Raw genomic sequence first — 10,999 nt, 5'->3', positions numbered from 1 at the left:
GATATATTTTGACTTATGCCTGGATAACATTAAAAACACGGGAAAAAGGCCGCTGGCGGAACTGAAACAACATGAAATAAAATGTAGAATACCTGTTGGGTTCTGCCCCCTTTTTGAAAGCACCGATGCGACACACCGATGGGATATCGGCGATCGCTTATCGCAAGACATAAAAGCTCAGACCTCTTGTAAGTCCTCCATTGCGACTCGCTGATGCGATATCGGCGATCGCTCATTGGCGATGTCTTGTGCCCCGATCCTTGGTGAAGCGCACGGTTATTGTCTTAACGCTACTGCACGGCTCAACTGTTGCGCAGTTGAAATTACATTTTCAACAATATTTTTTTAAAAGATATTTGAATCTATTTATGTATTTAAACGAATCTATTTATATATTAAAAATTATTTAAATTAAAAATTATTTTACCAAATTCTAATCTAAAAAATATTTAAACAAATCTATTTAAATTAAAAATTATTTAAATTAAAAATTATTTTACCAAATTCCTAACATCTACGTAATTAATAACCAAGCTATTAAACACTATAAAGTATAATGTCCCGTCTAGTAAGAAGTTTCTACAAGACCAGGGCTTTATTTCAACAGCTTCTACGTGGTCTGTTGTTTTTATTTTACTCCCACACGACGTAATGATGGCAGTGGGCAATACAAATATGATACATACATAATTACAGTGCTACGGCAAATCGAGTAGTTGGAACCGCAAAGAGTTTGTGGGATCTGGGCATTGTAAATTCATACTTTTCAGTCATGTCCAGGTCCTTCACATCCATGCCCTCAGGAAGCTTCCAATTGAAACAGTGCACGAGTTGGGCCACCGCCAAACTCAACAACAAGAGTTGCCAGTTGCTGTCCTGGACATCCCCTCCTGCCTCCTCCGAACGGAAGCCACTCAAAGTTCTGAATTCTAGAATCTATGGAACCAGCTTCCATAAATCTCTCTGGATTGAAAGTATCTGCATCCTCCCCCCATGACTCAGGGTTCGTTGCAATCTGCCAAAGGTTCACCAGAAGGCGAGTTCCCTTGGGGATTTGATAACCCAATATAGTGCAGTCCTCCACAGAAGCGTGGGGAACCCCAAACGGCCCCGCTGGATGGAGTCTTAAGTGTTTCTTTCACCACAGTTTGTAAGTAAACGAGACTAGGCAGGTCAGACTCGCATACCATGCGATTGAATCCAACTACACGTTCCAACTCCTCCTGAAGCTTCTTCATCACTGGAGGGTTCTTCACTAGTTCGGCCATTGTCCAGTCTAAGCTTGTAGAAGACGTGTCCGTGCCACCGGCCAACATATCCTGTCACCATTGTAAACATAAGTTCGGGGTCACAATTATTGAATTATCGGAAACCATTGGAATAATTGATGAAATAATATATCCAAAATCAACATACTTTAGAATGAAGGTTTCTTTGTGATTAGGATTCATTTGAAATTTATTTTCTTGTCCATCATATTATATATACTCCCTGTGTTATTCTTAAGAATCAAGGAAGACTTAGTGCATAGTTTTGCTCATCATATTGAAATTATTATTTTAGCTGACAAATTTTTTTGAAACATTGTAAACCCTGAACCTGTTACTGTGATTCATTTTCCAGATAAAATGATTTATAATGAATCGTATTAGATGGTTTGAGAAATTGACGAAATAATCTCAATATGATCGAAGGCAATAAATTTCATATTAACATACTTACCATAACAGTTTTAATATTATTTTTTTTGAATTTATTACATTGCAATTATTTTTGTCAAAAAACTATCTAGTATTGTTCATTTTTGGGATAAAATGTTGTAGATTGAAAAAAATACTTACCATAACAGTTTTAATATTATTTTTTTGTGAATTTATTACATTGCAATTGTTTTCTTTCTCTCTCTCTTTTTTTTTTTTTCCAAAAAACTATCTAGTATTGTTCTTTTTTGGGATAAAATGTTGTGAATTGAAAAAAATAAAATTCAATAGGATAGATCAGGGAGATCAATTTCAAGTTAACATAATTACCATAACAGTTTTAATATTATTTCTTCTCGATCTATCACATTGGAATTATTTTTGTCAAAGAACCATTTAGTATGGTTCATTTTTGGGATAAAATGATGAGTTATACTAGATGGTTCAAAACATTGCCCAAATAATCTGGATTAGGAAGAAGAATTTCAAACCAACATATTTACTAGAATAATGACTTTAATATTATCTTTAACAGCTTTAATATTATCTCTGCTAAATCCATCACACTGAAATTATGAATCACAGTGGATGATTTGAAACATCGGCAAAATAATCTGGTTGGGGAAGAAGAATTTCAAATCAACATATTTATTAGAATAGCTTCTTTAATAATATCTTTAACACATGAAAATTATTTTTGTCAATATTTTAAACCAACTAGTATGGTTCATCTTTGGGATAAAATGACAAACCACAATAAATCTGGATCATGAAGAAGAATTTCAAATCAACATACTTACCACAATAACAACTTTAATATTATCCCTTCCCATCCATCACATTGAAATTATTTTTGCCAATATTTTTTTGACATTTCTAACTATATATTATGGTTCATCTTCAATAATGTTTATCTTACCCATAAAATGATAAATCACACTGTATAGTTCCAAACATCAATTATTTTTGCCAATATTTTTTGACAATTAAAACTATCCAATATATAAATAAATGTTTTTTGGATTAATCATATTTTCAAGATTGGATATGAACCACATTAGTTGGTTCAAAAGATCGACCCAATCCAAAATATAGTTAATCCTAAAAACACTTATCTACATTATAGATTACAAAAATCGCAGATCTAACACTATCCAATATAATTCATAATCCCAATTAAAAAAACCACACTAAAATAATTCCAAAATAAAAAAGCAAAGGTAAAAAGTAACCTAACCTCAATGGGAGAAGATGAATTTCAAGCCAAATATACTTAACAGAAGAACGGCTTTAATATTATCTTGTGAAGGTTGGAATGCTGCATTTTTATCGACGGAGGCTGCAATTAAAACATCCACAAGATCTTGTGGAGCGTTGGCGTCATTCTTGTGAGGTTTGGTATGAACAATGTGAAGCTTGTGTCAGTCCCTTTAGCTTCCCATTTTAAGCTTTCTTCCAATTGTTATACTAATAGTGCACCCGAGAAAATCAAAGACAAACACATCAATCAAAGCATACACAAATGACACAGTGAGTTAACGTGGTTCACCCAACCATTCTGGGCTACGTCCACCAAACATAGCCATCGGCAATCTTTATTATCAAACAGGAGATTACAAGATATTCAATTTCCTCACAAACACTCACACACTCACACCAATCCATATGGACACCTGTTTTATAGCTAAGAGAATCTAACTGCCTCATAAATCCTCTTACAACAAATATAGGCTGCATTAACTCTCTCCCAACAAAATAGAGCTAATATAGCAACTCAATCTTATTGTTGTCACCTACTGAGATTTTTGCATATTTTACTAAAACCAGCGTGATCATCAATTACTTTCTCTAAGAAATCGTCCTGCGACTTCCTTACTTTCTTAAAGCTACGGCTGAAGCCTTGGAGATCCATCGAGGCCAAGTATGGTATGTAGTCTCCAATGTTAAAAGAACCAGACAATGCAACAATTTCTTTCACCATTGATACCAACTCTATGTTGCTAATTATGTCCTGGTCACTATATTTTATACCGAAGACTATCCTGCACATTATATCAATCACCAGACCCGACACGATCTTGGTAATGTTCACAGGCTGATGAACTGAATTCAGAAGAGAGCGAATCACGGCGGAGACTTCCTCTTCTCTTATGTAGCGGAAGTATTCTGTGCGCTTAGAGTGGAGCACCTGTAAAACAAAGACCTTGTGCATCTGCCTGCAGTAAGGCCCTAACGGAGCAAAGACCACATCCGAGGAATTATAGGTCAAGTATTTTGCAGCGGCGGATGGAGAACTGGTGACAAAAATGCGGTCATTGGTCTTGAGAAACTCCTTGGCCATATCTGGAGAGGAGGCGACCAAGGTGAGGGCGGAGCCGAGGCGGAGAGACATGAGAGGCCTGTATTTCTTAGATAGCGCTGCCAGAGCGTGGTGGGGAAGGTCTCCCAGCAGGTGAAGGTTCCCGATGATGGGCAACGGAAACGGCCCCGGGGGCAGCCTCCCCTTAGGCATGCTACCAGATTTTCCATTCCTCCCCCTGTAAAAGAAACTCCATGCCGCCACTGTCAATACAAAGATAAAAGCACTAAGTAGTTTAAAACTTTAATATCAAAGTGATTACCTACGTTCCGCGAAACTGGGAACTAGTGAAAACCCAACTCCGTCGCCATGATCAATCTAAGTTGTGCACGCTCACTACTTGTTGGAATATTAATTCCAACTATGTGTTGTGTTGATAGACGCCAACAGTTGGACAACAACGGCAGGGTAGTCATCATCCGGAATCCACCATCAAAACAGCTTAGGAAAACCACTCACACATATCGGACCGCTTTTGGTCAGCAAGCTCAGGAAAACCACTCACACATATCGGACCGCTTTTGGTCAGCAAGCGGTTTCTGTACAATCGACTCCGATGCAATGAAATGCTTCCACGCATGCTCTGCATGATTTCCCGTGCATCTCTATCGGAACATAAAGGTTGGTCATGTAAAGGCTTCCGATATCCACCACAACCATCCGATTCAGTTCAACGTTCTCCACCGTTGATCAAAGCCGAAGTTGCGTACAAGCCTGCAGTTAATATTGCGTGGAGTAAAACAAACTTTTGTTTTGACCGCCGACTTGTCAGTGAATTAATTTATGAAGTACCTTCGCCATGCTGAGAATTAAATGGCGTTCGTAGATTGTTGGTGAAATTTTATTACACAGGAGCATGGCTCAAAATATAAAAAAAATATCATATATATTTTTGTTTTGGGTTCATTTGCATAATGAATGAAACGAAAAGGGGCAGCCGTAATTTTTTTTGCACATGGAATAAAAGTGACAATTTGCAGCAGCGAACAACCAAGGGGAGATGCACAGCAGTGCATAAATTATGTGTTGATTTCTTTTGTGAAAAAAATGAAAAACGCAGCAGCGTAGGAAAAGTCTATGACTTTGTATTTTGGTTTTTTGCACAGCAGTGCAAGGTGTAAAAAGGAATGAAGACGAGCATTGTGTGAAGCAAGGAGAGCATAACGCACAACAGTGCGAAACATAAAGAAACTAGGTTGAAATGAAAATGGGGACAACACGCAGCAGCGTAGAGTCTCTTGTTATGGAGATGCACAGCAGTGCGTAGAAGAACATAGAACAGGGGCAGCGTGAGAAAGGAGGCATGCACAGCAGTGCATAAGGAAATGAGGGTTGTTTTTGTTGAGTAAAAACAAAAGAATATATATATACGCAGCAGTTCGTTTGGTATGTATATGTTGATTTTTGCATATGTAAATTATGTTGTTGGGTGAAAAACAACAATGGAATGCGCAACATTGTAAAGGAATTTTTATTGTTGAAAGAAAAATGTGTGGGATGCAGCAGCATATGTAATTTTTTTTATTGCAATGTAAATGTGAAACTCACCGCAGTGAGAATGAAGAAATGTGTTTTTACACAGCAGTGAAAAGGTGAATGAAGCAAGAGGATTTTTATTACAACAGTATATGTAAAACTCTGTTTTTACAGCAGTAAATGTAAATGAGATTTTTACACACAGCAGTGTAAAATCTCAGGAGGAGACAGAGTAAATTCTTGATTGGTTGAAATGTATTTTTGGTGAATCCCTCTGTTAAAGAGGAAGGTGCTTTTCAGCACAGTGTCATGGTGAATCCCTCTGTCAAGAGGAAGATGCTCTTCAGCATAATCTCTGGTGAATCCCTCTGTGTGAGGAAGACTCTTTTGTTGTTTGTGGAACTGCATCTGAAGCAGTGTTGGTCAATCCCTCTATGTGAGGAAGACCTTTGTGTAATAACAATTTTGTAATCCCTCTGTTAAGAGGAAGACCTTTTTTTTGTAATAGGCAGTCATATTGATGAATGCAAAGTTTTTTTTGGGTGTAAAAATTTCTGTTCTCAGAAAACAAGTTAGCTTCCCTGTGCAAAAGATCCTGGGGCAGAAAAACAAAGCACTGACTCTGTGTGCTGTTTGTTTGTTTGTTTTTGGGATTTTACCAGAAAAATCCCCAACAGTGGTATCAGAGCATTGTTCTGCTCTGTTGAATTTTGTTTGAAATTAGCAGAAATTTCCAACACTACTTCCAACCCAATGAATTACTGGACATATTTTTCTGTAGAGTGGGGGAAATACTTATAGGCTGGTCGAGCATGCATAGATGTCAGGTAAAATAATTTGGCTCTCATTACTCACAGGATGGGGGTATGGTCATAGTCAACACACGTGAAATTATGGTCCAGTTGGAGCCCGGAAATCACCTTCCACGATTCTCTCTTCACGCGAGGTAGACTTTGGGCCTCCATTAATCCTGCCACTGGTCTCTCTGCATGAGTTGTAAAGGTTGCAAATATCTGCACAGAATCATATCTCAACCTTTACGAAATGTGGAATATGTAAATCACGATATTTTTTTGTTGGAAATCAGAACTAAGATAATCGGTAATTTCTAAAGATAGATTATCACTATTACAGTTGTAATTATTTCGAAAGTGTCATTCTTACCCGATTGAAGGAACAAATCATCCCCAAACCGCTTAAACAAACTATGTCACTATTACATCAGAACAGTGTAGTAGTGGGAACTGAAAAACTGGGAGTTTATATATCTTTTCCATCTCAATGTTTGGTATTTCCCAATTAGGTTGTGGATTAAATTCCTGGTCTACGACTCTAGTATCAAACAAAACATGTGTATTGATTTTGTTCAAAAAACTTTGTAAGCCATGCCCATTTTTTCTCATGTGCTTTTTTACGAGATTCATTAGAGAAATGAAGATAAAAGGTACATATATGATATCTTTTGTAAATGAATATCTACTCTATATAACTTTTTAGTACATACATTATGGCTTTCGTGGGTTCCCCGAGTTGGAATCTCCACTTTGTATCCTATCATGAAGCTTTTGTGGGATATGATACTTTACTTTGGGGATGGGAAAGAATAACAAGCTTGATCAACACTCAGAGGGCTCCTCCTATATAAGGAAGCATTAGCCTCAGCTCAAGACACTGACTGAAGACCAAACATGACCATTATTTAGAAGATTTTGGAATCCTCCTATCAATGCGTCTTCAAACTATCATGACCAATTATTTAAGGGAATTTGGAATCCTCCTATCAATGAGTCTTCAAACTTATTGTGTCTGGCAACAAGAACACAAGTTAGACATGAGTTATCTAACCCTAGTCATACAAGAGGATTAATCCAAAATTGTATGAGTCTGATATGTATGTATTTGTAATCATGACTCAGACCCCATTCTACATTTTCCTTTCTAATGAGAGGAATTTGATATACACTTTGACCAACAGAAACAGGAACATTTACAGAGGAAAATCTAAATAGTGTAGTAGCATGGAACTAAAAATATGGGAGTTTATATATCTTTTCTATCTCAATGTTTGGTAGTTCCCAATTAGGTTGTGGATTAAATTCCTGCTCTACGACTCTAATAACAAACAAAACATTTGTATTGCATTTGTTCAAAAACTTTGTAAGCCATACCCATTTTTTCTCATGTGTTACTTCATGAGATTCATTAGAAAAATTAAAACTTCTCCTAGCATCCATAATGATGAAGATAAAAGGATTAAAAGCACTTGAAAAATTGCATATTTGTAATCATGGGTCATGTCCTACGCCCAACAACACCTTTCCTCAGCAACAATGGCACTTATCGCAGTAGACACCTTCGGATTTTGCTTACAACATATATGTTTCTCCTTATCTTAACAATGAAGTGGGCACTTTTAAGGAACAATGAAAAATATTTATTATAAAATCCCTGATCACCATAATGTGGCTTATCTCCGACACTACATAGCCTCCATGCAATGTAAAATACCTGAATTAGTTCAACAACCACTATCTGCACAACACATTTCCATAGATACATGGTCTCTATCCGCACTTCACCAACACATTCTTACCATTCTGAAGAATGAATGTGCGGCCAACAAGTCTCGTAAGAATGTCAAAAAGCAGTCGCATTTCAACCCCACCATCTGTGACTCCTTTACTAAAACATATCATTTTGGATGTTATAAGAACCACTTCAGAAAGGGTTCTCAAAAGGACCAAAGTGTTAAGTGTTCTTGTAGGTCTTGACCTCTTACTATTAAGAAAAACAAATATAGGTCAAGATCTTCTATAGCCGGAAGATCACAATTTGTTTTCAAGAAAAGGTCTAAACTAACAAAACAGTCTAAATGCTTTATTTATGGTCAGACTGGTCATTGGACCAACAGATGTCCCAACAAAGGAAAGAAAGGAATCCATAAAAGATTGTTGAAGTTTTTAAATCCTCTTATGATCCAGCTGATTGTGATTTAATTTCTCAGACAGATTCTGATTTTGAATGTTTTTCTGTACATAATACTCATTCAAATAATAGCTATGACATTGATGAAAATTTCCAAAAGGTTTCTCTTTTAGACAATAATAGTGACAATAGTGAGTGTACATATTTATCCAATTGTTTCATGTTTTCTTTATGATCTCCAACATCAAATTGAAGAAATCTAGAGACAAAAGGCCTCTCTTCATCCTAGCTTGATTATTCCTCGAAGACGCCTCCAAGAAAAGATTGACCATTTGCAGGCTTCTATTCCTCACAAGATAACTGATGGACAGGACTTTGAGATTTTAGATTGGCATATAACAACAGAAGCATCACAAGGATCCGCTGGTAATATTGCAGAAAAATTATTGGATAAGACTAAAAGGGTAGAAGAAGATCTCCAAAGAGACAAAAATGAGATGAAGGAGCTTGCATAAAGGATTCAAGACAACATGTAAGAACTTGATAGTCTGAACTCACAGTTTGTTTCTTCTACTTTCCTTTCGTATCAAACTCCATTACTATTGGCTAATCAACACAGTAATCAAAACATTCATGACATCAGTGGTATTGATGATAGGATGGTCATCCATGTAAAAATAAAAGTGCCAGGTTACAAAGAATACATTCTTGATGCTCAGATTGATACTGAAGCTATGAGAAACTATTGCAAATTCAAGGCCATTCCTACTTACTATTGGAAACCCACTCAAGTCCAGTTTAGGGCAGTTAACAAAAAACTGATAAAAATTCCATATATTGTTCTAGACTTTCCAATATTATTAGGATCACAAGAAGCATGTGTCACTTTATATAATAATGATACTAGTGCTGATATGTTTCTTGGACATGATTTTATGAAAAAAATCATGCCAATTAGCATTGAAAAGGACATGATAATTTTCAGCATTCAAGACGAAAAGGTGCAAGTCCCTGCTAATAGTAAATACACACTCAGAGCAAAACCTAATGAGGTAAGCAATTTCGATGAAGCAGTAACAGATCTTTCCAAGATACAGAAAATTGTCAAGCATGCAAAAATCCATGGCCCTACTATTCTATTTGATATTGTAAGTAAGTTGAAAAATGATTTTACAATCGAACACCCTGATGCATTCTAGTTCAGGGAAAAATATTTTGTCTCACTTCCATTTTAGAGAGAAGGCTATGTCAAAGACCAAAAGCCATCAACAAATCACATGAGGTCGTATGAACATGAGCTTTTTAAAGCAGAAATTAATGACTTGATAAAGAGAAAACTAATAGAGCCATGCAAGAGTTCTTGGGCATGTCCAACTTTGTATGGCAATAAGCACTCAGAGAAAAAAATGTGGAAAAAGGAGGTTAGTTATCAACTACAAAGCTCTGAATGAAGCTCTTGTGCCCATTAAATATGCTTTACCTAATAAAGAAATGTTGTTATCAAAGATCGCCAAAGAAAATGCATTCAGTAAGTTTGATCTTAAAAGTGGGTTTTGGAAAATTGGCATTAATCCTCAAGACAGATATAAACAAAATTTTGCTACCTGGAGGACAATTTCAATGGAAAATTATGCCATTTGGTTTGAAGAATGCCCCATCAGAATTCCAAAAGAGAATGGAAGATCTTTTTTGAGACTATTCTTTTATCATTGTCTACATACATGATTTGTTAATTTTCAGCAAGGATATTAGTGAACATAAAGAACACTTAGAGATATTTTATCAAGTTGTTTTCAAGCATGGTCTAGTTCTTTCTGCCTCTCTAGATAAGTTCATTATTGCATAAACATGGAATGATTACTTGGGTTTAATCATATCCCAAGGCAGAATATAATTACAACCACATGTGTTGAATTCTTTATCAAGCAATTTTATCTAGAGCAAGCCATAGATATAATGCTTCTGCAACAAAGGCTAAAAAAGGGAAGCAACTGGAATGACTAGATGATCAAAGGCATAAGAAATATAAATTAGAAAATCAAACAACTACCACATCTGGCTCTTCCCCACAGTGACCTACCATTCATTCTTGAAACAGATGCGTAAGATTAATGTTGGGAAAAAATCTTATTGCAGAAATATGGAAAAAAGGAAGAAGTGTGTGCATATGCCTCAGGCACATTCTTAGACGCTAAAAAAAATTATCCTTCTTCCCATAAAGAAATTCTACCAGTAAAGAAAGCTATAAAAAAATTCAGATTATTCCTTAAAAGTGTCCACTCCATTGTTAAGACAGACCTCAGGCACATGAAAGGAATGTTGCAAAACAAAAGATTGCTTGAACAAGGTAATTCCATAATTTTAAGATGGGCTTTATGGTTAGATGGATATGACTTTGATATGATATATAAAGCCAATAAAGATAATTATATTTATATGGCTAGTTGCAACTGATCAGATCATGGACACGTAGATCAAGAACACTCGCGAACAGAAGAACCAACTGTATTGAGTTGTCAAATCCAACCAACTCCTGCAC

At 36.2% G+C, this 10,999-nt stretch overlaps 1 protein-coding gene across 1 annotated transcript; it reads right to left on the bottom strand.

The window, feature by feature from the left end:
* Positions 1 to 799: 799 nt before the first annotated feature.
* LOC149233299 (cytochrome P450 71AU50-like) lies at positions 800 to 4,860 on the bottom strand. Its single transcript, XM_089382147.1, has 5 exons — positions 4,852 to 4,860; positions 4,519 to 4,696; positions 3,544 to 4,262; positions 1,188 to 1,319; positions 800 to 1,135 (listed from the first exon to the last, which is right to left on the bottom strand). The coding sequence occupies exons 1-5, from the start codon at positions 4,858 to 4,860 to the stop codon at positions 800 to 802; spliced, it is 1,374 nt and encodes a 457-aa protein (XP_089238273.1).
* Between the last annotated feature and the right edge of the window lie 6,139 nt (positions 4,861 to 10,999).

This window comes from Pinus tabuliformis, chromosome J (assembly GCF_031772625.1).
Source record: "Pinus tabuliformis cultivar Carrire ecotype Pingquan chromosome J, CPIR1, whole genome shotgun sequence".
NCBI lineage: Eukaryota > Viridiplantae > Streptophyta > Pinopsida > Pinales > Pinaceae > Pinus > Pinus tabuliformis.
Note: the sequence above shows the minus strand (reverse complement) of the source record. Positions and strands in the feature narration are given on the sequence as shown.

Bases quoted from the DNA above. Each gene is read 5' to 3' on its own strand.
- LOC149233299 (XM_089382147.1), bottom strand. The intron at 4,263-4,518 runs GTGAGTGGTTTT...TTGTATTGACAG, and splicing joins CCAAAAGCGGTCCGATATGT to TGGCGGCATGGAGTTTCTTT. The intron at 1,136-1,187 runs GTATGCGAGTCT...CTGTGGTGAAAG, and splicing joins TAGTTGGATTCAATCGCATG to AAACACTTAAGACTCCATCC.